The sequence below is a fragment of the Apteryx mantelli genome, chromosome 12, assembly GCF_036417845.1.
Source record: "Apteryx mantelli isolate bAptMan1 chromosome 12, bAptMan1.hap1, whole genome shotgun sequence".
NCBI lineage: Eukaryota > Metazoa > Chordata > Aves > Apterygiformes > Apterygidae > Apteryx > Apteryx mantelli.
In genome coordinates this window covers 16727671-16755549 of record NC_089989.1, presented here as the reverse complement: position 1 = coordinate 16755549, position 27879 = coordinate 16727671, and the positions used below count along the sequence as shown (strand labels likewise).

At 47.0% G+C, this 27879-nt stretch overlaps 1 protein-coding gene across 1 annotated transcript in view; it reads left to right on the top strand.

Moving 5' to 3' along the window:
• Window positions 1-27879, top strand: part of GRIP2 (glutamate receptor interacting protein 2) — a 155794-nt gene that overhangs the window by 102033 nt on the left and 25882 nt on the right. The window contains exons 8-14 of the mRNA XM_013960331.2: window positions 6197-6344; window positions 7103-7272; window positions 11328-11453; window positions 12870-13022; window positions 13587-13773; window positions 20100-20245; window positions 20873-20953. Coding sequence (XP_013815785.2) covers window positions 6197-6344; window positions 7103-7272; window positions 11328-11453; window positions 12870-13022; window positions 13587-13773; window positions 20100-20245; window positions 20873-20953 — 1011 coding nt within the window. The remainder of the gene's footprint in view (window positions 1-6196; window positions 6345-7102; window positions 7273-11327; window positions 11454-12869; window positions 13023-13586; window positions 13774-20099; window positions 20246-20872; window positions 20954-27879) is intronic.

Sequence of the window (27879 nt, the reverse complement as noted above, 5' to 3'; positions counted from 1 at the left end):
AATGGCTCTGCCCCCTTCTCGCCGCCTGAAAAGAGGAGCTGAGAACTCTACAACTCACTCCATGCAAGATGGAAGAAGATTGCTCGAAAGTAAGGGAGCTCCTTGTGCAAGCTCTGAGGGCTTTCTGCTTCCTTTTTAGTCTCTTTCTGCAGAACTATTTCCCTTCCTTTCAGCACAAATTGCACAAGCATCAACATAGTCTGCTGTCTCCCCGCAGGAGGAGGCTGCCAGGACCTGGGCAGCAGTGTCCAGCATGGACACATGCTCCACTGGGAGAGCTGAAAGGAACAGTTGAGACTTCTGCAATTACCTGTATGCTAGCTGGCTTCTGCCATTTTACAAGAGGAGTTTCTGTTTAGAAATTGGATGGTATACAAGAAAAAGAGGAAACTCTCAATTATGAAAATTACAGAAAACAGAAACTACTCAAACCCTATTTTCTACCCTTTTATATGATTCTGATTGCAATACCTCTGCAAAGGGCAATAAGGGATGTCCGTTCTTTTTCTCAGCAGCTTTCCGTGCTGGCAGCCCTCTGTCCTGGGAGTGGGGCTGGCAGGGCTAGGGAGGAATTTTGCACAGAGCTCTCAAGCCTGAACAGAGGCAAACTGTTAATGGTGCGTGGGAAATGGGCTTTTTTGGGTTTTGTTGTTTGTGCAGTTCCCTGGTGCCTTTTCTGCAGAAAGTTGATTGTTTTAAAACCAGACTTGGAACAAAAATAGCCGTGAAGGTGTCTTGATATTTCTTCTTGAGTAACTCTCCCACCTAAAAATGGTGGGGTTGAGTGAGGACAGAGCAGTATCGGGTTTTATGTAGCGGTTCTCCATCCTGTGTCACTGTGTGGTGACCACAGCCAGCTGCCTGCAAAGAAGATACAAAACCAGCCCTTTCCTCAGATAATTCCTTCATAGAGGGTGCTTCTCCCCAACCCCATATAGGGATATACTCGCCTTGCTTTCACTTTTTTTAGGCTCCTAAGAATACTTCTTTTTAAAAGCAAGAAGATGCAGAACATGTAGCTTAAAACACTCTCTGCAGACAGTTTTGCCAGGCAACAGCTAATAACTGCAATAGAAGATGAGCGTATCACCCCCAAATCACAACTGTTATAGAAACTCTCTTTGCTAACCAGAGGAAGATGATAAGGGAAGGGAAAAGCAGACGCTGGAAGCCGTGGGGGTACGTTATTAGCCTGAAAGGAGCATTGCAAAAGCCTTGGTCCGTGCTCTCCGGGGAGCAGACGGCTGCTCGCTGTGGGGAAGCGTGTCGAAGCGAGCTCCTCGCGTGCAGAGAGCCTGGGTCCGCGGAGCTTTTCGCCTAACGCCGCTGCCCTGGCCAGTGCTTCCACCTAGCACAGCCCGTTCCCGAGCTTGCTCTCGGCTTTGGGGGAGAAACGTGACGGCTCTTTCGGCAGCCCCTGTTGCCGCGGGGTGTCGCAGCGGAGGGGAGTGCGTGCAGCACCTCTGGGCACGGATGGTGCCGGACGGCGTCTTCCCTCTGATGGGGAGGGAACTCGAGGAGGGAACGTGACTTTGCTGCGGCTGGCCGTGGCGAGAGACCGAGGCCGCTGAGGGGGCGAGCTGAACCATGGCATCCCCAGCTGGCAGCGTGGTTTCCCAGCCAAAACCGCGCGCCGAGGCCGAGCTGGAGAGAGCCAGCGCCGCTCTGCCAGCGGGCGCTGCGTCCCCGGCCGCCGGGGCTCTCACCGGCGAGGCCGCGGAGGACGAGGCTGCCGCCTGCTCTGAATCGAATTGCCTGAGATTCCTCAAGGCCACCTACAGAATTAAATTAATCTCCCATTTCCATTTAAAAGGAGGGCAGCTTGGGCATGCATATCCCTCCGGCGGCGTTCAGAACGTCGTCGCTGCCCTTGGCTGATGCTGGATAAACATTGCAATAAACAGGCGCTTTCTTGTGGCGATGCTCTGTCTTATGGGCCTTTTAAAACAGGGGAAAAAAACACCCCGACCCAGCAAATAAACTGACCGTCCGTAAACCAGTGGCATTTGAATAGTTACTCTGTAAAAAAGCAGTGCGTGCCGTGGCATGAGGCTGTGAGCCTTTCGGGAAGGCTCTCTGCTGGGAATGATGAATGAGCAGAGAGATTTGCTGTGTCCCCCTCCTCCTCCTCCTCCTCCTCCTCCTCCTCCTCCTCCTCCTTCCCCTGGTGGCCTCCAGCCAGCTGACGTGGAGGCCGGAGATGGCAGGTCTGTGAGGCCCTCCTGCTGAGGGAGCCGGGGGCCGCTGGTGGCCCGCAGCAAGCGGTGAACCAGCAGGGTGGAGCACGGGGGGGGCCATGAAATCAGAAGGCTCCGTGCGCTTGCGATGCCGGAGGAACCGGGAGTCACCGTGCCGTATCGGGGAAGCTCCCCGGTCCAGTTCTTTTGGGGTGTTGTGCTTGATTTGGTTTGCATTTTTGTTTTGTTTTGTTTTTCCCCGGAGCGTGGTACAGCAGGGAAGAAGTCTTCCCTGCCGGCGTAGCTCCCCTGGGCAGTGCTCGTAATGCTTTCCAGCGTGGTTGCCAGAGCAGCCCTCCTTGGGGAGGTTAGCGAGGGCATGTGGGGCTCAGGGAAACCTAGTGCGAGGGAAGAACAACTGTGTTTCCTCCAAAACAAGCTGGCGAGAGAAAGATCTTAAATAAAACACCTGCCAACCCTCAGCATTTGACCGGTGGGGCAACCAGCTAGTCCTGTACCGTTACTGCTCGGTGCCAGCATGGAGAAGACTCTGGTTCCCTAGTGTCCATCTAGGGGTGAGTAGCCCTCAGGTGTGTGGGTGCGAGTGGGTTTTCGCAGCCCTTTGTGTCCTCCCCGGAATCAGCCAGCTGGACAGGAGGACGGGATTCACTGTACTTGAGCAAGTTTTGATAGATTTTCCGCTTTCTGTTTTGGTGGGGAAGAATAGGGTTGATTAGATCTGTAGTGAGTAACCTGTTGGCTGCTGAATTTCTACCCGAACATTTTGAAATGGAGTGAGTTTGGGTTCAGAAGGAAAAGCGGAGGCAGGATTTGGGGGTGGAGGTTAACCGGGCTTCTGGGACTGATTTTAGGTCGGAGCTGCTGATACTGAATTTTAACAGGGTCCTATCCAATTTGTTTGTCCTATCCATTTAGTCAATGCAACCTAAAAAGAGCAGATATCTTCAAAAAGGTGAAGGGCTTAAAGGTTTATTTATTTACTAAAAACACTGTTTTTGAAGATGGATAAAGATAGAATTTTCCCACCAATGTCGGGAGACATAACATCTTTTGTCCAGCGCAGGGGAATGGGAGTGGCTTCCTTTTCTGGACCCTTTCTGGCTAACCACTGAACAACTGTGTGGTTTTGGACAACTTGTGTGACAGCTGTGCCTCAGTTTCCCAATCTGTAAAAAGGTACCTTCCTCCTCCGGGAAGCACAGTTCTTCATTGCTCACAAAATGCCTTCAAACCCTTATATAAAAATCACACAATCATGCAAGGCAGCATAAGCATACATGGTTTTTCTGTTCCTTGGTAACAAAACCCTACAGAAGTGATGAAAGCTGTTGTGTTACATAAACTGAGTGCCACTGGTCTCTGCGATGCTTGTTCTGCAGCAGTGTGATTTTGGCCCTCAGCAGATGCTGAGCAGTGAGTTGAGTATCTCCCCTGAATGCTGAGCCTCCAGAGCAACTGGTTAAACTCTCTTGACTTGTGAGAAAGGATCTTGCTTTAAGCGAGGTGAGATTTGCTCCAGAATGCAAGAGGACATGGATGCCTTTCCCTGCCACTGCTCCCTTCCTGGGCTGGGTGAGGTTGCTGGTGTGTCTGACGGCACAGAAATACCTCCGTGGTGCCAAAGCAGCGATGCAAATTGACTCCCTAAAGTAAGATTATTGCATGGCCTGCCAGGTCCTCTCAATGTTTCTTTTTAAATTAGCTTGGGCGTAATTGCCCCATGCTAATCATGCCTCACAAATATTGCTAAACTGCAGACTCCTGACCTTTGATTTGAGCCAAATCTTTCCCTGAAATAATTAATAGAGGCTTGGCTGGTATTTCCCCAACAAATACCTTTATAAAATGGATTTAGAGCAATCCTCATCTGTGCAACAGGAGGTCAGAGTTAAAGGGACAGCAGGGTGGCCCTTGCTTTGAGCGGCAGGAGGAAAGCCTGTGCAGGAAGGACTGTAATTTCCTACTGTCTTATTGATACGTGCTCCTGGCAGGAGAACAGGTGCCCAGAGCCCTTTTCCCTTACCATCATGCAGAGTCCAAGCCCTGGGAAACATTTGGTAAAGCACAGGAGTTTGCACTGCTGCAGCACACCGCATGTGAACGAGCACGAGTGCATGAACTAGCCAGACCCCCAGCCTCTGGGCTGCAAGACTAATTTAGAAGATGGAAACCACCTTGAGGAGCTGGGTTTAACCTCGGTCGCTGCTCTGATCCAAGCAGTCAGTGGGCATTAGTGCTTTACACAGTTGTTGCCACTGGGAAGAGAGGTGAGAGGGACATAAGCAAAACCAAGAGGAGCAGGTATTTTTCTTGCAAAGAAACACCCAGGTCTACCACTGCGGCAAGCCCTGTTTCCACAAGGTTTTTTTTGTACCTGCTTCCCTTTGGCTGGAAGACTATATGTGTGTGACCCTTTTTGGATTTTGAGTACAGGCTGCAAAATCAGTGTTGTGTAGCTGGTGTTTGCTGTTGGAAGAGATGCCTCAGTCTCTTGGTGCCTCCTCTGCTAACAAAGGCTTAAGTGCACCTTGTGCGGGCTTTACTTGGGTGCTTCGTGCGTCTCTTGATTGAACTAGGGCTGTGCTTTTTCCCAGGCCCTGCAAGTCTCACCAGTGGCCATTTTCAACAGAGAATAAATATTGTTTTACCTGGAGTCAGTCTTTCATGAGCTTTAACATGGCCTGTTCCTCCTCCTTTCTCCCCTTGAGAAAAGGGCACAGTGAGCGGAGCCAGAGCTCGAATGCCCCTTGGTTGATCTCCATGCCAGGGATATTTCTGTCTCTGGAGAATCAGCATCTTAAAGGAATCTCAGGAAGGACCACGCTGCAGCTTAACCTCTGAGATCTGCACCAATGCTCCCATTTATCAAAGAGCAAGAATGAGCCATGTGTCAAGTTTTGGAGCCAGATAGCATCAGTAATTTTAGTGGAGCGTAGCTTTGGAAGAGAATAGCCTTCTCTGAATAATTAAGAGTTGAGGAGGCATCGTGCTCTCAGAGAGGGCTCTGTGGGCCTTTCTTTGGAGCTGGTGGCTGGGTTTCTGTGAAGTGCTCTGGGGAGACGGGGTCAAACTGCACCAGGGGTGCTGCCTGTGCCTTGGTGGGGTTGGTGATGCACCGTGAATCCAGCCTCTTTATAATGACTTTAGGTAATCTGGAAGCAAATGTGTGTAACGGAGGTGGAGGGAATTTCTGTCTAATCAGTCCGAGACCCAGATTTCGTTTCCTCCCTCTTTCTCAGAGCAGATGAATAGGTATGATGCAAGCTTCTGCTAACAGGTGCAATTTCGTGGGAGTTTCATAGTCTCACTTACAGCATCTATTAAGGTTATTGCAAAAATACATCTTTTAAACATGAGCTACCTCTGTATTGTCTGATGGGAGAGAGGAGGCTTTTGTAAGCATGCAGGAAGGGAGATCTGTGTCTCTGCTCCCACTATCACGCTGGAGGAGCTGAAAGGAACAGTTGAGGGGATGTGTCAGAGCTGATGCGGAGCACCCAAGAGTTGTGGGCTCCAAGGCTGGTCATATGCACACAAGACTTCGGAGTATCTCAGAAAGTGGGATCCTGTTTTTTTGTTCCTTTTTTGATTGTTTTTGAAGAAGCCTAAAACAGTGATATCCTTTTGATCTTCCTTTTTGTGCTTTTCTTATAACACTGTTGATGTGACTGCTGCACAACCTCTGAGCAGCCGCTTCCTTGATCTTGCTATTTAACCCCAAAAAGGAGGTATGGGGGGGGTTGAACCCATGAGTGGATTGTTGTTATATCTCTTCCTTTTATTATCATATATGTTTTGTGCAGAAGCAATGTTGTTTCTTGAGTTTATTTCGTTCTTACCGTGTGAGGCAGAGTGGTGAGCATGTGGGAGGTCCAAACTACAGGTTTGCTGATACATACAGCAAGTCAGCACTATTGACCAACCCACTGTCTGCTCCCATATTTAGAAATGGGAAACACTGCATGAGAAGTGTCTTCAGATGCTCTCTTGTTTTGCAGATACTGTAGCAAATGCTTCAGGTCCTTTACTAGTGGAGATAGCCAAGACCCCGGGCTCGACGCTAGGAATTACGCTGACGACAACCACGCACCGGAGCAAGCAGGTCATTGTCATTGACAAGATCAAACCGGCCAGCGTGGTGGACAGGTACAGAGCTCAACAGGCTGGACCTGTTCTGCCTTTCCCTTCTCTGCTGCTTTTTTGTCCCCTTATTAGTTATATATCATTCTTCCCTCCCTTTCTTTGAAATGGTCGTGTCCATGTTCTGGGTAAACCAAGAGTGCTAAAAATATCTGACGTAACTCCAGTGGACGCTCCTCACCAGGAATGAATGTAATTCAGTGCATGTGAAAGCTGAGCTCCTTTCTTAAAAAAAAAAACAACAACCCTGATCTGGCTGCCCTGGAGTGTTGGAATGATGAAAGCCTATTTTGGAAAACTGTCACTGAAGCCTTTTCCTGATGTGCAAGGCAGCTAGTCACCCTTTACACTGGGATGCAGAAGGACAGACCTCTTTGCAGTCCTAGCCGTGATTAGTCTTGTTGCTCAACTGAATTGCTGGCTCTTAGGACTTATTCCTAAAAATTCTGAAATTCTGCCCAGGAGCTCAGAGAAACAGTCTGGCTGTGCACTCAGCCATCCTAACTAGCTACGGCTGGGCACTATTAGAAACTTAAACATCTTTCCCAAGCCACCAGCAGCGCTAACTCAAACCTGACTCTTTTAGTTCATGCTTTCAGCAACACTTGAACCTAAGGTTCAAATTGGAAGTCAAAGAGTGGAACATGAAAATGGAAAAAAATAAATTCGCGTGAACCAAAACAGCTGTATTTTGTACATTTCTGCTCCCAACCATAAGGATATGAATTTCAGCCATGTGTATAATTATCCCTCTTCCTTTGCAGATGTGGTGCGTTGCATGTTGGTGACCATATTCTCTCCATTGATGGCACGAGCACAGAGCACTGCTCCTTATTAGAGGCAACTCAGCTTTTAGCTGCCACTTCAGAAAATGTCAAGCTGGAGATATTACCTGTTCACCAAAGCAGGCTGCCTTTGAAGCCTCCAGAAACAGGTGTGTCCCCCATGCAAGCATTGTTGATTGCCCTCAAAACTCGCTTTAGGTCCCTACTCGCTGCTTTTGAATGCTGGCAAGAGACTCCAGAGAGAGACATCTGTGGAGGAAAAAAAAATGATGTTTTGATGAAATGCATATGACTAGATGACATTCTTCAAGGATGTGAATAGGAAAAAAGGTAACATCTGTGCTTGAATGGGAAAATTGTTGTTGGGAATCCCAGGGTTTTGCAGTGCTGAGTGCTGTGCAAGCCACTTTCTTAGTACCCCAGATAAGAGACTTTAATGGAGAGGGAGGAAAACAACTTTGGTGCTGGCAAATATATTTCCAAGCTCAGCTTTCATTTGCTGGTTTTTGGTAAGGCTCTGCAAAGGGCATGTCAGCAGCTAGGCAGGGTTGCACTGGACTTCCATAGGAAACAGTGCTGTAACACAAGTGTTCGTCATCTGGACAAGCCTGTTTGAATGGCAGCTCTATCTGATCAGTCAGTGGTAGACCACAGAAGTGACTCCTATGAAATCAAAACCAAAATCCCTATAAACTTCAGACTTCATTAGGAATTTACCCTGGTGAGCATCTTTATGGCCCACCTTTAGTGTCTCCTTCCATGTGAGAGACTGAGTTAGCCCCTCATCTAAACCTGGTGGGAACATAACCTTGGTATTGCTTGGTTTATTGCAGGTCTTGCCTGCACTTTTGATGTAGTGCATGTTGGTGGTCTTGCAATTCATGTGTTTCAGGCATTGACTGTTCAGTCCAACCCCTTCTGCTACCATTTCCAGTCACCTGGATGATGAATATCCCTCAGGAACATACATTTTAATAATGCCTGTGTGCAGTAGCCCCAGGCACAACTCTTCTTTGTATCCTCTTCTAGGGCAGTTTGGGAACAGGAAGAAAATATTTGTGTTATCTTCTTTAGCATGATGCAATGAAACATAAAATCTAATAACATCTCCATGTCTTGAAATAAATCTCGTGCATGTCTAGTCCAATTTGTGCAGAATTAAAGCAGTTTAACAGGGGAAGAATGACTTGACCTTTGTGCCCAGGAAAAAATGGAAAGCTATAATCCTTTTTCAATGGCTGTTAAAATGAACTATTCTCCTTCTTCCATTAATGCTCTGGTCCTAATCTCCTTTCAGAATATAAGCATTCAGCAGCAGTTTCAGAGAAGGAAGGTCTGTGGAGGGACAGCCCTGTGTTCAGAGCCTCTTTCCCCTTATTCCCATATATTGGACCAGTCTACTGTGGTAGAAATTCAGAGCAGAAAGTTGTAAGAGTAATTGCAAAACATGAAAGTATAAAGGACATGACAGTTGTTCCCACTTTTAGTTAAACTCTTTAACAAGTAAAGGATCACAAGGAAGGATGCTGTTCATGCCCACTGCTGTTAGGAGGCAGAGGTATGTGGTTCGAGACCAGTGCTTGGGCTCAAATCTTCACCGATGCTGATGGGGATGGGAAAGGAGGTGGTGAGAACAGGAAAAAAGGAGCAGGGTCTTAGCAGCATGGTTTGGACAAGAGGAGCAGATCGCTGAATGGTGCTTTAGGGTGGTGTAACCAACTGCTGCGTCACACAGCCTACGGTGAGGAGCTGAGGAGTCACGCCAAAGTTAACGAACCCCCTTTGGATCTGGGAGAGGCTCTGCCATCCACTCTAGACACCGTGTGCCAATTCTGCAGGCTGCTTTCGCAGGGTTGTGGGGAGCAAACATGGGCAGTAAGGAAAAATGGGCCATGCAAAGGCAGACTGTCATGGTTGGCAGGACACTGAAGCCTATGACACCAACTACTGGAAAGCAGCTAAGCAGAGGAGACTATGTGGACGCATTCCTGCTTGGCACTTGCATTAATAAGTCCGTCCAAGGTGTGCCTGCATGTGGCTTGTTGTCATGTTTTTTAAATGTGGCTTCTAATGCAATCAAAGTCCTGTTATTGAGTAGGTGGAGAGAGATCTGAAGCTGCAGCTGCTCAGCACTATTGGCTGTCATGAAAAAATATGGTCCTTTTGGTCTAATGTTGAAGCTAAGGATTTGTCAAACTGAGTTTGTTTTCTCTTTGACTCTTGGGGCATTTGGAGAGCTTGTGGGGAAGCTTGTGTTCTGCTCGCAAGATCAGAGGGAGTGGATGGTGCCCAGGAGGGATGCCAGGATGGAGGGGTCTCCTTAGGCAGGAATGATGGGCAGGAAACTTGGGGAAGGTTGCTGTAGGTTTTATCACAGAAACGTCCAAAATCCATTTTCTTCCCCCAGTGCACCAGCATCCAAGTTGCCTAGGCCTTTTATCTGTTGTGTCAGATATGAGCTAAGAATTTGTACACAAATGAGAAAGTTTTAATTACTACAAATGGGTTAAAGGATCTTGTTTATATGCCCATAAGCTGTGTCCCCAGTGTTCAAAGTATTTAATTTTTCTAAGCACAGTTAACATTCTCCTTTTTTGTCTAGACATAGCTACGTAGATTTATTTGCTTTTTTGTTGTTGTTTTTAAAAGCCCTCTGAATGTGAATTTGCTTTTGAATTCACAAAACAGAAGCCTCAGAGCTGGAAATGAACTTTTGAAGAGCTTGATAGAATAAGTGCTAAATTCACTAAATGTTTAGCAAGGACATAGAAATAATTACTATTATTGATCAGAAAAGCTGACCTCAGTGACTGGATGCCTGTGATGCACGTTCACAAAATGGATTTCTACTGTTAAAGTCACTAGCAGATGACCTTTAGATCAGATCTCTGGGTGAACCCACTGGTTCAGCTGCGTTCCTGTCCAAGATCTGCACCCTTGGAAAGAGCTGGTGCTACTAGCGCTGTCTGCAATCACACCCACTTGGGGAGTGCAGACCCAAGGAGATCTTATCCAGGAAGGGTGGTTGCCAGTCAGTGCAAGATTAAGAGCTGTAGGATAAAACATGTCTACAGTGACACTCTGCTGCGGGATGCCATTTATGCTTAGCTGAAAAAAAGAGACTGTTGCAGTCTTGCTCGTTAGCTAGTAATTTCTCTTGGAAGAAAATAGATGCAGACAGCATGGTGCTGGGATTCGGGAGCGAGAACCCACTGCTGCTGGGCATAGAAAATAGAATCAATCCTGTGCTGCCAAGCAGCAAAAGGAGTTTCAAGGAGAACAGAAAAAGGTACCTGTGTCTGGGGATGTGCTTGCTCATGTGTTTCAGAGATTTGTGGCATTGTGTCCTGGTATTGCAAGGCCATGGTTCCTGGGACAAGGAATTTCTGGGTGAAGGATGTCACACCGTAGACAGATCTCTGCCAACACATGCTGGGCTGGGAGGTAGGGTTGAAGTTAAAGCAGTTGTGTGGCCTTGAACAGGGAGTCTGCAATGTTTTCATTTACTCTTGGCCATGGCATTGGTTTCCCTTCCTGGGTAGGTGAGCCTGTGTAATTGCCTTTAAGCAGCAGTGTGTAAAATCCCTGTTGTTCTGGTGAGCTGGAGTCTGCCCTCCACTACTCCCCTCTTTCCATATATGGGCCCTGCAATGGATTCCTGACCACAAGGAACCATGAAACAGTCAAATGCTGGAGCCAAACAAAGTGCTCGAAATTGGCCTTGGCGTGTCTGGGAGGCATTCAGCCTTGTCCCAGGGAGAGTAGTTCACACAGTAAAGTGGGAAGCAGTACAAGGAGGATTCCCCGGTAGTGTTGATGGCCTCTGTGGGAAATTTGTGGTTAGAGGGAGCTTCTGCACATCGCACAACAGACTGCAAATAGTGGTGACATCTGCATGCTGTCAGCATGCCTTAGTCAAGCCATTGGCTCAGGATGTGGAGTTTTTCACAGGGAAGGGGAGGATTTCTGCCACCTTGCATCAAGTGCCATGAGGTTACATGGGGATGTGGATGTGTTCTCGCTACTGGTACTTGACATATTGTGGTTGCATCCTGACTTGTCCTGAGCCAGTACGAGGCTGTCTTTTCTGCCGAAGGGAGATAGGAACAGTAGGCCGTAGCTCCTGGCTTGTGCTTCTTACCATTTCTTTCTCTGCTTTCTCCTCCCTGTCTCTGGTGATTTCTGTTCCCTTGGGTGCCATCAGTCAAAGTGCAGAAGAGCGACCATCACCATTGCTGGGACCCCTGTGTCAACTACTGTCACACCCACCACCCTGGTCACTGCAAGACGCCCACTTGGAACCAGACGTCCAGCCAGGATTACTGCAAATGTAACCCCTGTGCGCGGTGTCGCCCCGTCCTTGCATGTGTTCATTTCTGTCGTGCCCCTCCATTCCCTTAGTAACCCAACCTGTAGCACCAGTTCTGTAGCTGGAAGCGTCCCTCATTTCTTCTCCCATGACCCGAGTCTGTTTCCAAAGGTCCAATGCTGAGATAATTTGTGCAAAATCAGTAGATGCAGCTCAGCACACATGGATCTAGTAACTGCAGTTATAGCGGGTTGCTGAGCCGACCCCTATGTCCATCCCCAACCCCACAGCCATATGCCCAGTTAATATTGGCAGGGGCAAAATTGAATTACTGTAGGACAAAGAGGGCAGCTCTGCAAAATCGGTGGTTTGTTGGGGAATAGGAATGTGGTACACCAACGCATCCCGCTCAGCACTGGTGCCATACGACACGTTAGGAGCAGGACTGTGGCTGCTCCGACAGGGTCTGCTCCCCCCTCAGGCCCATAGCACCTCAGGGACCTTGCCCCTCTTCCAGTTCTGCATGGTGCAGAAGCTTTTCCTGTGACCACTACTGCCTACTTCAAAATCTATCTGTAAACCCACCTCTTCCAGGAACCAGACTCTGTTCTACCTCATCCAGCTGATTTTGACCTTCGTTTGGCACTCAGGTTTCTTGTCTTAGGGCAGTAAGGTAGGAAGCAAACATAGGACTGCATATTGCTAAGCAGACAGAGGAGCACAGTCACCCAGCAGTTCAAATCCAAGCTATGGTTTCTCTATATTTAATCTTCATTAGTGCCATCATGTCAATCTTCTGTTAGCTGCTCTGCACCTGTGATGCATTTCTCACCTGGTGGCCTGCATGCTTCTGTGTAGACACCCCACTAATTGGAGTCACTGCTGTTTCTTTAGCCCATACACCCCAGAGAGCAATGTCTCTCTTGGATATAAGTCCCCTCCTCACAGCAACTCTTACCACTCATCTCCTTTATAGACCTTCAAGCTCAGGACAAGGGTTCACCTCAGCTTGAGCCCTAGAGTTAGGAAGAAAGGGCTGGTCTGAACCCATTAGATGTCCGGACATTTTAGTGTGAACCTGAGCAGATGGGTCGGACACAGAGAGGGCTGTGGATTTGCTCTTCCTGAGAATGGTACAGGTGCTTTAAGCCCTGTTCAGCCACCCACCAGGCAGATGGAAAGCCTGCAAGTTGCACAGCTTGGCCTCTTTGAAACCTCTCTTCCTATGTTTCCTTGGCCGTGCAGACACAGCCAGCGTCCAGCCAGGCAAGGGCTGTTCCCGTCAGGAAGCCATGTCCCAATTCTAATTGTCCGAGTCAGATTCCAGCTGGCAAATTGATGTAGTCAATAAATGTGTCTCTGGTGTGGGGTCTATTTCCCTGTGGCACTGCCATGTTTTTCTGTTTATGCCCTGTAACATGTTCCCTGTTTCCCCAGCTCTGGTTGCTGCCAACTTCTCATCTCCCACCATGAACGTGCAAGGCTTCCCCTGCCAGAACTCGAATACGCTACCTCGCAGCTCCCATCCCATGAGCCCCCGCACCACCATGATGAGGAGGAGACAGAAGAAGAAGGAGCACAAGAGTTCATGTAAGAGTGGCAATGGGCTGTGGCCTGGTGGAAAGGGGTGCAAGTGCTTGCCTCGCTGTCCTTATTGCCCTTGCTAACAGGGTGCCCAGAGTGCTGGGGTAGGACTGTTCATCCCAGCACTGTTGGTGCCTCCCTCTTCTTCTTTCGCTGCCCCACTGCAGCCAGACCAAGGTCTGTGACCCAGACCCATTATGCTGACTTAATGCCTTGAAGCCAATACAGTCTCTTCCCTACACATGCACTCTCCAAGATGAAGGAATATGCAACAGGTTTAGCTTCTCTCCCTTTAATTTTTCTTTTTTTGCTGCCTTCTTCCCCTGACCTTTGCTCTGCAGCAGTATCAGTCTTCCCCATCCCTCCTCTCTGCATGCATGGGCCTCGTTCTTCTTGAGCCCTCTGTGTCCGTCCCTACTGCCCTCTTCTCCGGCACAGCAACTGCTGGCACTGCCACCTTGCCCCTTGCTGATGTCCCCTCCAAGGAGCTTCAGCCATCCCCAGGGACGCATGTGGCCACCCCATGAGGCCCATGGCGACCCTGACCTTCTGCCTCTCTCCTCCTTTCAGTGTCGCTGGCCTCTAGCACAGTGGGTCCTGGAGGGCAGATTGTCCACACGGAAACAACAGAGGTGATTCTCAGGGGAGACCCTTTGAATGGCTTTGGACTTCAGCTCCAGGGAGGCATCTTTGCTACTGAAACCCTGTCTTCCCCACCTCTCGTCCGTTTTATTGAGCCCGACAGCCCGGCAGAGAGGTTAGAGACCTTGCCCTTGGATGCTGATGGTGCTGCTGATCAACATTTCATGGTTTGGTTTGTTTTCTCTCCTCAGAGGCTCATTTAGATATTTACTATCATCCTTGTAATATCTCCCATTCTTCACTGGGCATGGTTTACTGTCACTGCCATTTCTGCACTCGTCGGCTGACCACGGCCTCCCTCGTATCCCAGGTGAACGTCTTGGCACCAGGCTATGGCTGTTCTGGGAGGAGGAGGAAGGGAGCGTGTGTCTGTGTGTGAGAGAGAGCGCCATTCCCATTTTTTTTTCTTTGAAAGATAAAACTTTTGTCTGGATGCAGAATGGGGAAAAACCTAAACATATGGGCCCAGGAAGGTGTTTTCTGCCCACTTTCATTGCAGCAGAGCCCAGCTGTATAAGCAGGCCTGAAAGTCAGAGTCTCAAACCCCAGAAGGAGATGCTGGTGGTTCAGAGCAGGGAGGTGTTGCATTTAAGCACTCCTCTTTCAGCTCAGCAACGCCAGGGCAAAGAGCAAACGGAGGAGTGGTACTAACATCTATAGCTGTCTGCATTGACTCTCCAGGGGAGCGAGCCAGTGTGCAATATGACAGCTTCTTGGTTTGCAAGTGCTGAATGCTCCTCTCGACTCTTTTTGCCTCTTGTCTTCTTATCCATTTAAAAATGCGCCTTAACCATTACCCAAGTTTGATGCATCTGGTAACTCCTGGATGTAATGTAATCAGGGCAATGTAGTGTAGCGTTATCTCAGCTAGCTGCAAAGCTAGTTTGAGTCCTGGGAGCAAGCACCTCTCTGCCAGCTGCCCAGCCTCAGCTCAGGAGCTCCAGCTGCTGTGTCTAAACTCCTTCCTACACCTTTGCTAGCTGCGTTTGACATCTGCTTCAGTGTCTCTGTGCTGCTACAGTGCAGAAGCTCTCCAAAAGGGATTTATTACTGAACACAGCAGATCCCAGTACAGCTTTAGCTCTTGTTGGGTAAAAAGGAGAGCTGGCTTCTTTAGGCAGATGAAATAGGGATAAGAGAGCCCTTTTCACGCTGAGTTCCTGCTGAATGAGCTGCAGCAGCTCCAAAGCCCGCTGCTGGCACTTGCACCCGCAGGCAGGTTTCCCTTCCTGCCTGTGGTTTACCCTGATGATCTGTCCTGCGTCGTGGTGTCTGAGGTGCAACGAAGTGACAGTGCTTGGCACCTGCTCAGACCTTCCTTGGAAGGAGACATCTCTGCAGGTCTTGTCAGCCTGCTCATGGTTTGGCATCCCCAAGCCAGATCAGGAAAATAAAATGTGGACCAAACCCGCTGGGGAATCAGGGCAGTGTTTTCATATGACAGGGAAAGCACCTGCATAGGAAAGCGCCAGTCTTTGCAGTATGGTCCCTCTGTGCGGTAGCATCCTGGGGTGGCAGATGCTGTGGCAGGGAGAGCGCGAGTGCGAGGCACAGATATTTGTGAGGGCAGGCGGGCAGGATGGGCACAAGGGACTGGCACAGGAAAAAGTGTTGTCCTGCGTGGTGCGGGGTAAGAAGGATTTCGAAGAGCTTTTGCGCCATTTTTTTTTTGTTTCCAAACAGGATTTAAAAAATGAAAGCAGTGGTTTCTGTTTTTTGGTTTTTTTTAATCCCCTATTACCAGGGTGAATTTGGCTCATATTGCAAAGCACCAAACTCCTTTTATAAATCAGGCGGCAACAAAGCCTGCTGTCCCAGGGGAGAGGGGAGATGTGCTGAAATCCTCCTGGCTTTTCTTTATCCTCTTGCCAAGCCTGGAGCAGAAGCAAAGCCCTGTGGTGCGGTATTGCTTGCCTCTAACGTGTCTCACACGCTGCGCTCCCTCTCGGCTGCCCACCCAGCAGGATTCATGCTCTCCTGGCTGCCTTATTCTGCTTTCTGGTGGCAGGGAACATTTGCAGCGTGGATTTGATTTGGGGATTAAAATCTCTGCAGTGTATTTCTCCCTTTCCTAGACTGTGCTCCTCTTCCTAGCTGGCAGTAAAACACTCTCTTTCCTCACAGTCTTGAAGTGACAAATGCAGTAGGTTTGCAGTGAGGTGGAAAAGGCAGTTTTAATTTTTCATTTCTTTTTTTGTTTCTTGCTGTCATGCAGAGCTTGTTTGCTCTGTCCTTGCTAGATACCTTATTCCCTATCCTTGGCAGGTTTTGCTGTAACCGCAACTCAAGACATCAGAGCCATTTTTCTCCCCTTTGCAAGGCCAGGCGCTCAGCTGAGGCTGGGCTATGCCATTTCTTGTGCCGCAGTCGTTGCCTTTTGCAAAAGCGGGTGAGCAGCAGGGATAGAGGGATTGGGCTCACCAGCCTGTGTCTGTCCTGCATGTTCACACACTCTTGTGCAAGGCCTGAGAATCTAAATTTGCTGTTGCACAGGGCATGGTCCGCAATTGCTTTGTCCATCTGTCTTGCCCTGGAGGCGCTGTCTCTTGGGTGACTAACAATTCAAGAGGTACTAGGACCCAACGAATTTGAGGAGCAGTTTTCCCAGTAGAGAACAGGTACTAACAGGAGGCAGTAGGGTGACAATAATATTAATTCCCCCATGCAGTGTTATAACGATCTCCAACTGCTGAGTGTTGTGCAGGATGGGGCCACTCCAGGCCTTGCTGCATCTCTTGCAAAGCAGCCTTCCCTCCACTGCTGGCGCAGGGCTGCTGCACAAGAGGCGATCTCCAGTCCGGCACGCCACTGCCAGCACTGTGCGCCTGCCGTGTCTCGAGTGGCCGAAGCCTGAGAGGAGGGGAGCCGTCTCAGTAGGGATGCCTACCCCTACCACCTCCAAGCACTTGTGTTTCAGGTCAGTGCTTTGCACCCCATGGCAGCACCACTGACTCCTGGAGCTGCACTAATTTCCAATTAGTGCAGGGAGGAGAATAGCGTCACCCTCTTTTTGAGGAAGCTGCATTGTCTCACATTTAGTATCTGCTTTGTGTTAGCTTGCGACAGGCAGTCTCAGGCAAAAGCTCTCATTTCCCTGACTTGTGATTTGTTTTACAGCCAATAGCTTCTAATAGACCTTCCTCCCCATCCTCTGCTTTGTTTACTGGGTGCAAGATGAAGCCTTTGGACTCAAAATGAGACAGTGATTCAGCCCCTGTTATCAGCAGGGAGGGTGGAACAAGATGCCTGAAGTCCCCTCTTAGCTGCCTTGCAACATAGAGCTTTTCCATAGTTTTGTCTCTGTACTGCCCCAGCTGTCACTGACAGCAAAGGGAGAGTATCTTGCTTCTCTGTCCAGGTATCCAAAATCAATGCTGTATGCTGCATTACATGTTTTTTAGCTCTGCTCAGAGTTGTTTGATCATCATGTTTCTGGCTTTTTGGTATGAAGAGTTTGCAAGAGGAAAGTTAGGCAGCTGGGTAAAGCTGTCAGCAAAGCTCTGAGATTTTTAGGATGTGACCTACCCACAGAGGTACACATGCAGATGTGCGCACACACACAGATGTGCACACATCTAACCTGCACACACTAACTCAAGGGCCTGCTAGGGCCTTCCAAGGCTTGAACTTGCACCTCTCCATGTCTAGCAAGACGCTTTAGCTGCTCCATTGCCATCTTTGAGCCCAAGGAATGCATGACGACAAAATGCAGATCTCCGAAGCCCAGGGGAGACCTTCCAATCCTGAACTCCAACACATCCATAGGGCTATCTTTCACTCTAGGAGATGCTTGTGTTCTTGTTCTTTCTGATTTTAAATCACTTGTCCTCCAGTAATCTCAGAGTGCTTTATGAGCTCTGATGTTAGACTGCATATCTGAGAGACATGTCCCATGCTATCTCTTTGGTGAAGTCATCTGAAAGGTTTGTGTAGGATCCCACAGCAGAGCCAAAGAAAGGACACCTGGCTGTCAGGACACTGCTCTCAACACAAGGGCACATGATGTTATGAAACTGATGTCCATGAAATTATTCTGAAGAGTTAACAAGGCACGTCAGGTCTCCTGACCCTCACTGAGGGAGCCAGGCAGTTGTGGCTTTGCTCCACAAACTTTTATAAACCTGCAAGACCAGGGTTTAAGCAACCATGATCAACTGAGGCTAATACAAAAAGAAATAAAATACTTTTGACCTAACAGAGCTATTAGCTGTAAAATACCCTGGAAAATCTACCTTGAGTGAAGGAACACAAGAAACTGTTGCTCTGTGAGAAAGCAGCTCTGGTGGGGAAGGTGGCAGTGGTTTGCTTTGATGCTGTGTAAAAGTAACCTGCGTTCTCCCAGCCCCTGAGGCCAAAACAGCGGTCTCAAAACAGATGGAGTCCTTGTGTGACCTTGAAATGATAAAGTGATGTCTGTGGCTTGCAGACATTGGTCCCTCCTTTCTGAAGGGGGTGTCGTGGCCGGAGCAAGAGAGATCTAGTGCTGGAGGAAATGTCTCTGTCATACTCCTCACGGTCTTCATGTTTATAAGTTGAAATTTCCAAACGTGTATATGTGACTGTATATCCACAAGTCCAGTAAAGGGCTGTAATTAAACTTCATGTAATTGACAGCATTTATTCGCAAGAGCGACTTCATTTATACTCCATGGAGTTGTCTGTCCTAATCCAAGTCTCCTTGAACAAACACTTCTGAATTTACATCTCATGAAATAGCCAGCAGTTTTCCATGGATGGCATGAACTCAGGCAGCAACATAAATATATTGCAAGTATATTCCTCCGCACCAGTAAAATAACCTCTGTACGCTGTCTTCAAACTGGCTCATATCTCAGCTTTTGATGGACCACAGACAAAAACTGTTGTGCTTGTCCATTTTTCTTGAATTTGGTTGTGTGTTTTCTCTTGATAACCTGGCCTTTCATTTATATCCTGTTGTTTGGAGGTGAATAATGCACCCGCTATCCATTGCCTTTGATGTTATCTTTATGTGGCCAGAAGCCATGGTGCCATCTTTTCTTACAATTGAATCCTGTGTGAGTGATGAAGAGTGGCTGGAATGATTACTAAAAAAAAAAAGAACTTGTCTTCCATGAAATGTCAGTGGAAGCTGACATCTAAAAGAGGGCAAGCAAAGGAAGTGCTTGATCATTAAATAGAAGTGAAATAAAGGTTCTTTGGAGAAGGCTCAATGCCTTCTGGGAAACCTTTGCAGTAAAATGACTCCAAATGTAGAGGTGGACCTTAGGCTTCTTCCCTTATCCCTGAACCTATTTTGGAGACCGGTCTGTAGCTTACATTAATGGTGGATGAGCAACAGTTTTGCAAGCTGTACTCAAATGGCCTTATAGACAGGTGCTGAGTGAAAAATCCAAAAAGATGGGGTTATAGCTAACAACTGATTGAGAGTGTGGCAGAGAAGGAAGAAGATGAGTAACCATCGCCCCGTGGCCAGTCATGGGGAACACTGCACTCTTGCTTTTGTAGAGTCATGGGCCAGCTCAGATTAGCTGTGGAAAGTAATGTGGAGGATTGTCTTGCTAGTTTTACAGTAGGTTTAAAAAAAAAAAAAAAAGAGAGGGTGGTTAGCGAAAGTAGTGGCTCATGTGTGAAAAAACTCTACTTATAAATACAGAGGAGTCTCAAGTCACAAACTATGCTGCAGCTGTACATCTCCAACATTGCCTTGCAATCAGTATTTTTCTTCCAAAGTGAAAAAATTGCTGATTTGTGCTCTTGGAGAACAAGGGTCTAAAACAAAAAGCCCAAAGTGCCAGTTGCAGTTATATTGGCGGGCTATCACATCAGAATAATATTGGCCTTTCAAGGCAGTTAAACAGTATCAATGTACATTTGGCTTCCAGAAATGCAATTACAAGGGATAAATGATTATCCAATTTGCTGAGACATTTCAGTGAGTTCATTGGATTGCAGCTTCGGTATTAGCCATGTATTAAGCAGAGGACTCTGTGCAATTTTCAGTGCCATTAGTTTGGGTTCCAGCGGGCTCAGACGCACAGAAGGAGCTGCGTACCATTAGAATACGGTAGCAGGGCACATGCCCTTGCATTTAACACTTTCATTTCATGGCCATGGTGTTGACTTTTAGGAGAGGGAGGGTATGTTTTATTTTCCTGGAAGTTGCATGAAATATGACAAAAAAATGATTGTTTAGGTGCTGAGTATGTCTGAACTTCAAGCAAACCACATGGCTTTGCAGTCCTGTGATCTTCCACAGGCTCTTTGCACTGGGACAGGCATTACAGAATGGGTTGTCGTCTCTTTGGGGCCACTTCGGTCAGGATTTGTCACCACTCTGTGTGTCTTGTAACGGATTTGCCTGGCAAAAGTAACTCATGGTTGGTTGTGGGGTTGTTTCTTTCCTCCTTTCCTGTCTTTTCTCCTCATCCCCTTTCCCTCTGTTTCCAATCTGGACTGCAGATGTGGGCTGCTACAAGTAGGAGACAGAGTCCTTTCTATCAACGGCATCGCAACCGAAGACGGGACCATGGAGGAAGCCAACCAGCTTTTGCGTGATGCTGCACTCACTAACAAAGTGGTGCTTGAAATTGAATTTGATGTTGCAGGTAAGTTGCCAAAGGATTTGCTGCTCCTCACCACTGCCTGGACAGTCTCAGTGCTTTTCTCCACCCATAGGAGGCAGTGTGTGCACACAAGTACATGAGGTCTTTGATAGATCTCGGGGGGAAGGATGAGAAGACCCTTTCCATTTCTTCTTGTTTTCTGATGTGCAATGAGATGGAGGTTCCTTCCTTTAGCGCTTTTATAAATCTGTTATTATCTATCACCACATGCCTGAAGTAAGCGTATTGAGTAGGTGAAGAAGCCACCTGCTCTTCAAGTACTTTTTCATTAATAAAAATAATATTTGCATTAATTTATGGCCTTGAAACAAGGATAGAGCTAAAGCTACTGGCTGATGCTGAAGTACAGCTTTGTAAAAATTTTCCTCCTATGGTGACAGCGCTACCTCGAAATACACTGTGAGGTGAGCACTTTGCTTGAAGTTCAGAGTATGCATTTTTAATGAGAATCCAAGCTTTAACCTGAAGTTCACAGGGCCTCAGACCTTATTTGATCCAATAAAGCCAAGTTTTATGGGCTTGTTTTTCTTGGTTCCAAAGAAACCATCGATGCAACTGAAAACTTTCTCTTTTCTCATATTTTCTTTTTGTCTATTTTTGGTTTTACAGAGTCTGTCATACCCAGCAGCGGTACTTTCCATGTTAAATTGCCCAAGAAAAGAGGTGTGGAGCTTGGAATTACAATCAGCTGTAAGTATTGCTCAGACTTTTGCTATCAGTTGCAAGAGCTACTGGCGTCTACCCTAGCTCGTCAGAGGGGCCCAGCAGAGAGAACAGATGATGTGCGGTTTCCTGGTAGCACTCGCAATGCTTGTGATTTATTCCAGCCTAAATTAGATGGTTGGTTCTTGCCTCTAAGAGCTGACAGCTGAAGAGAAAAGCAGCCACCGGAAGGGCAGGGGAAAAGCATGCCTCTCCAAAGGGCAGTTTAACAGCTGGCATGTGCCACAGATAGTATTATTAGTAATACTGTTTTTATTTTCTTGCTCACAGTTATATTATGTTCCTTTAAAAAGGAATTGCCTGGCTCAGGTGGGACCTGTGCAGGTGAAGGAGGCAGCCAGGGAGAGGAGGTGGATGGAGGAGAGCAAGTGAGATGTGGCACCCAGCTGGGAACCTGCCACTCATGCCAAGAGAGGGGAAACTGCCAAGAGGAGGAAGAGGCAGATGGGCTTCTGAGGGATGGAGGGAATTTAGGGACAAGGGGATGCTGGGCAGGGTTTGCCACAACTGAGAAAGTCATTGCATTGACTAAACGCAGCCAAGGAGGGGAAGACCTGCCTGCCAGGACTTGGTGGGCATCCAGAGAACGAGGCGTAAACCTTCTCCTTTCTGTTCTGTCTTCATTGTATCACTCCCATTTAATTATCTTAGTTTCTATTTTGATGCATATTTTTCATTTAAAGACCTTTTGGCCTCTTTGGAGAGGACACTGTTTGGAGACGATATAGGCATATCTATCCCTAAGTTCTGGCCAGCTTTAGGTCTTGCTACGCCTTGCATCTGCGAACTTTTCCTTTATGGCAAATGTGACCTGGTCTCACATCACTCATCCCTCTTTCACTGCTGGATAAACCAAGTTGCATTATCTCTGATTTGCCATGCCCAAAGGCAGCTACCGCATCTCAGCTGAAACAAAGCGACCTGCGAAGCTGCAGTAATGGAATCTTATGTCTGAGCCCTTAGGAGCATGGACTCAGCTTTGTCTGGGGAGTAGAGTCACTAAGGACACTTTAAACCTGGGTTTCATTAAAATAGATAAGCTATTTGCAATTACCTCTTGTTTTTTACAAAATTAGTCAGTGAGTTAAGTGGAGATGTTTTTGTCGAAGTAGGGTGATTCTCAGGAATGATACTAATGTTGATAGGGGGGTGACTTTGCACCTTGTGTTCTTTCTTTTCCCTCTCTTCCCAGCTTCCCATATTTATGCTACAAGAGTACTCCTAAGAAATAACAACGCAATATTTAACATTTGGCTTAGTAGCAACTCCTGTTTGTGAAGATATCAAAGTGCTTTTCAGACATAGTGGAGTATCAGTAAAACCATTTCACTAGCAGGCAAGCAGGGGTGTAGGGAAACAGCCAAGGCAGAGCTTGCCTTGGGATCCCAAGCCTGGTGCCCTGCTCCTAGTGTTAGTATTAAAATCTCAGGGAGAAACAAAGAGTGCCGAATTTGATAGCGGACTCCTTCTGGCTTGAGCGTGGCTGGGATTTTACCCCATTTAAGCTTCAAAGCTTAGTCTTTGTCTGGGGCTGGGGAGTAAAATGAACCTGAAGGTTACCTGCAAGAGTGCCAGATTTCATTTCCGGAGTCTCACTTAAATGGGATCTGTTTCGGAGGTGCATTTGCACTTCAAATGTGTTTTTGTATTGAAAATGTTTTCATGTGAATTTTGTTAAAAAATTTCATTTCACACACTTTTTTGAAGTCACTGCTGAATAAAAAGTGAATGAACTGACTACTAGTTTTAAAATAGTTAGATAGCCATTATCAACTACAAAGCAATATTTTAACAATATAATAGATTTGATCTTTTTGATTGCTGAACATGTTTGCAGGATATCATTTAAGTAATGCATATACATAAACTTAAAATATTCTTCAGTTCTCAGCTGAATCAAGGCCAAAACTACAGCAAAAGACTAGATTGTTGGCTGCTTATTGACCAACCATCCAGAAAAAGTGGCGGCAAGTATGAAATGCTAATTGAATCCTGATTCTGTCTTCATATATTAGTCCATATAAGCTATTTCCATGTGATCCCTAGTGAATTATATCATCATGCTGTCACTCAGCCTCTGACCAAGCAGATAAATACACCAATCTCAAACATTACCGTCAAAACAAGCAGCCTTACAGTAAGTCCCCCCTGCAGAGACATGATGTGCATGCAGGAGTATGATGCAAGCAGCACGAGAAAAGAGGTAAAAACAGCTCTTTTCTGTTTTGTTCAGTTCCTCCCAGTTCTGCTGATCTAGACCTAGAAACCACCTTTACAGCCTTCCTCCTGACAAGGAAAGGACCATAACTCGTGTTTAGGGTAGAGGACTTGACTAATTGGCCTCCCATGCTGGATTCCCGTTTCCTTCACTGTATCACTGGGACAGGTTGAATAGGTGACAAGCCGGCAGGATCAGTACAAGCGCCCCTGCACTGTAGTTGCCACAGAATTGGGTTTGTTTTAAAACTTTGTGGTACAGCTACACTGGAGAAAAATTGCTTCCCTTGAGTTTTACCTCTTGGCTTCAGCAGGCTCAACTGTAGTTGATTCCTCTGTCTAGGAAGGTTTGTGCTGCCTTCTTAGACAGGCAAAAAGTGTTGCTGAGGAGCGCTACAGAAATAAAGGCGATCGAGTTCGCCTTGTGCTGCAGCTCTTAGAGCTGATTGGGAGCTGGTGGGGGAGAGCAGGGTTCTTGATGGATGTACCAAAAGATGCATATAATGGAGCTGTCTGCAGAAGGGACCATGAATCTGCTGGAGAGACTCATAAAAGGACTGCAAATATGAGTGGTTTTTGTGCAAGGAGAGCAGGTGCTGCTGGTTCTGGTGTGACATACTACGTGGGTCTGTGCTTGCTTCTGGTTAAGGCAGGTATTTGTGCTCTGTGTGCACGGTCTGTGTGCCCAGAGATGCATTTCTTCCCCGGGCCCAGACAGAGTGTAGCAAAGGGATGCAGCAAGCTAGAAAGCGTGCTGCAGACATTTGCTGATAGCACTATTTCCCCTTTTGTCCCAAAGGATAAACGGGAAGTCCAAGGGTTCAGGCTCTCATTGATTCTGCTTCGTATTTCTAAGGCACCTCAGGTCCCCTTTCAGTCTCCTGCTTTTGCTGAGTGAAGATTAGCAAAGCAAAGCGACAGAGCCGCCTTGTGCGCGCCGGTTCCTTGCGCTTCATCCAGGGGTGAAGGGACAAGAAGCCAGTAAAACTAGTCTCCTTTTCTCCCTACTCCAGTGCCCTGGTTCTGCCACAGGGCCATGGCTGTGTTTGTTTCAATAAGAGCTGTTGCTCTAAAAACGGCAGCGTGTGCGTGCTCGTGCCGCTGCCTGGTGTGCGGAGGTGAGAGGGCTGGGGAGCGCCCTGGGTTGCAGAGGCCTCTGAGGTGCTCCGAATCGCGTGCGTGCAAGGTGCAAAGGGAGGCTTTTGACACAATACTGTGAAGATTTGGCTCTTGTTAGCCTGCACTGCTCGTCTCCATCAGCAGAACACCTGCCGTTCTGGTTACGTTCAGTTCGAATGATATACTTGTGCCTTTGTAGACTTTCTGTAAGCCTCCTACAAATTAAAATCTCCAGCAGCAAGAAGCTAATGGTCATGTTTTCTTGGATGTTCAATACCTGACCTCTTAAAACAAGATATGGATTTGTTATTAGCCTCTTGAAAATGATGGTTGATTGCATGAAAGATTGCTTCTTCTGTTTTTCTTTTCTTGTCTGTCTCAAATACCCTCTCCAAGGACTATTTGGGAGATTCACCACAGGGTACTGGTATGTTGTTGTTGCTGTTTAAGCAGGTATTCATATTATCACTAGTTTGAGCTATGCATTAATTCTTTATATAGCATGTTTGTAGAATTACCTTTATATATCTTAAAAATCAATTCCTGTGCCCTTGGTGTGAAGTGCTGCAGATAAGGAGTAGCTATTATAACCACCTGTGGGCGATAAAAACAGAATTTGGGTACATAGATAACTTCGATTAAGTCGCTTAAGGAGTGGAATCACTGTCCTAGCAAGAAGATGGATCTGTGAGCCGACCAAATCTAGCCTGCGGGTGCTGGATTCACTTGGGAGCTGCCGCCGGCCTGGCAGAGCGAGCCCGCAGGCTGCAGCGTGCCCCAGCTCCTCTCCCGTTTTACCCCTGCACTAACTTGCAGCTTCAAGTGAGATTTGTAACTATTCTACTAAGATGCTTTTATAGAAGTGAGATGTTCTGTCCTGTTTTTGCTACCTGGAGATTTTGAAAGGAAATAGATCTACGGTGGTGTAAATATCCTGCTTGCTGCAAACACTGATAATTTATGCGCCTGCCGCTAAAACTAAAAAATGACATGAGCAAAAGTTGAATAGAAGGGATTTGATTTTCATTGCTGCTTTATTGTAATTGATTCAGATTTGCTTTTATTCCTTTTCCCATTGCTTAGCTATCCTGAAATTATTGAGTTTCTGATTTTGTTTGTTTTTTTCCCCTTTATAAATGTTTGTTTTCATAAATGTATTCTTATGTCATTATTACAATTTGTTTAATTATACATTGTCAGGACACTGCTTCGGCTTGATCAATAACAGAGGGCATTTATAACTGGTAGAAGTGTTGAGGCATTGAGTTATGGGCTGGTGCTCCTTGGAGGGGAATAATTTACCAATAGGAGTCATTATGCATTCTATTAAAAACACAAAATGGACATGTGTTTCTGGCCTCGTCATCCATCATAGAGTAAATGCCAAGCGAGCCAGAATCCCAGCAGAGGTGGCGAGAGACTGAAAGCAATTTATAAAAAGTAAATAACAGTATTGATCAATTTGCCTTTTTATCGCTGCCCTGTCACCACTGTGAAACAGTGTTTTCATTTGGAGTTTCTCCCCCACCCCGTGCTTCCAGCCTCACCAGCTGTTGATTTATGAAGCTTTCTCCTAGTCACTGGAGCAGATTTAAACTATCTTCTGTGCTGTTAAACCTGCCAAAAATATGAATCCATCTGAAAAAGGACCTACTTGCACTAGAAGTGATTTGCCCTGGTGGATGTAGGCCAAACCTGAGTTCCCGCAGAGGAGACCCATGTGGGTTTCTGCGTGCCAGCTTCTGTCTGTGTGTCTCGAAGAGCCAAGTCCTCGCTGAGGGATGGAAAACAAAGTGATCCCGGCTAGATGCTCACTTTGAGAGACTAGGAAGGGCTTTGGGATACCAAAGGCAAAATAAGGGAGTTAATAACTACTGGTTTTCCAATTGAACAGCAAGTCACTATTCAGTGCTTTGAGATTTCATTATCTTAACATTAAATCTTATGCCTCTTGAGAGAGAATTATTCATTAATTCCAACTTACCTTTCAGCTTTGTAGGTACTGACTAATAAGGATGATTTTATAAAGCCTTTCAATTTTATACTAAGTGATTATTTAAAAATGGAGGGCTGCCAGTTTATTAAAGCACAGTTTGGGTACCCTTTACTGGTAGGGGAAGTAGTATGCTGTTATACATTGCTGTATTACATTTAACTAAAATATCATGAAGTCTATTTGGAAAGTATGAGTTTAAAAAACATTTTTTCCTTAAAATTTGCTTTGTTCCTAATGGATAAAGCACTGTATTTTTCATCCTCCCTTCTGCTATGAGCAGGGTGGTGACACGTTCAACGCTGACCCCTGTTGCTGAGTTGCAAAAGGACGAGATCTAGCCCTCCGCTCCAAGCCTGACCACCGTGGCCACGATCCCAAGTGTCACAGTGTTTGTAAAGCGGATGCTGTGTAAAACACCTTTTGTGCAGAGCTTGAGGCACGTTGTTGCCTATGCTCCTTTTTCCCCCTCTTTGCTCCTTTGCGGTCTCTGGACCCGATGTTCCCACCATGGCTGGGCCGGGTTTGGAGGTTGCCGTCCCCAACCCACTGCCTGGGCTGTGGAGTTGCTTCCTAACCCACTTCATCACACCGGCTCTGCTTTGAAATGAATAAACACAGCATGCGGTGAGAAGCAGTTGAGCTAACCTGGTGGTTTTGACAGAAGGAGGCTAGGAAGCGACTGCACACACAGCTACACCAAGCTTGGCCCCGTGGAGAGGGGGTGGAGGAGGTCTGCTAGTAGGATCTCCACCTCAGCCATAGCTCCGCGCACCTCCCTCAACAGGGAAGACATGTCTCACGTTCAAGAAGACATGGGAACAGCTGGTCTGAGTTGGACTAAAGGTCTTGGACGGCAGCCCATGCTCGATGTTGAGTGAAGTTGTATAGCAAGGGTAGATACAGAGCGGCACATCTCCATCTCACTGTGCCGGCATCCAGCAGCCCATGGCTTGTGGCCTTCTGGATCTCCTTCTGGTGATCTGAGGGATCTGAGAAACCTCCTGGTGTTTTTGCACTGATTTCAGCCATGTAAGCCTCTGTCCATAGTCAGTCATTTCCTCCCACTGCTCAGCTCTCCCCGACTCATGTTGGTGCATCTGCTGGCTTGTCCGTACTGTGGACAGGTTCAACATGGGCACGAGCCCTTAGTGAAGCTGAACAACCCCTCCACTTCTCTTCAACCCACAGCCACAAGCTGGACATGAGTTTCCAGACAAAAATTGCATGGCACCATGCACCAGTGGGTCCTCAGAGAGACATGGGCAAAATAATTCTGTCAGGTTCTATATCATTCAACAGTCGCATTGCCCTGACTATCATAAAATCAGTCACGGTCCGCTATTTGCCATCTGACCTGACTTTTATACTCAGCCCTATTACAACTGAGATTGGCTGTCTTTTTGCACTGTTCAATGCAGAAGGTTTAGTTATATCAAGGAGAGAGAAGGTGACTGGCAAAGCATGTATGGTTTTTAAATCTCATAAATGAATGTAACTGACAGAAAAAGCCAGAACAGAGATGTTGGTAAGAGGAAGTGTTTATTCCTTCATTGCCTGACGT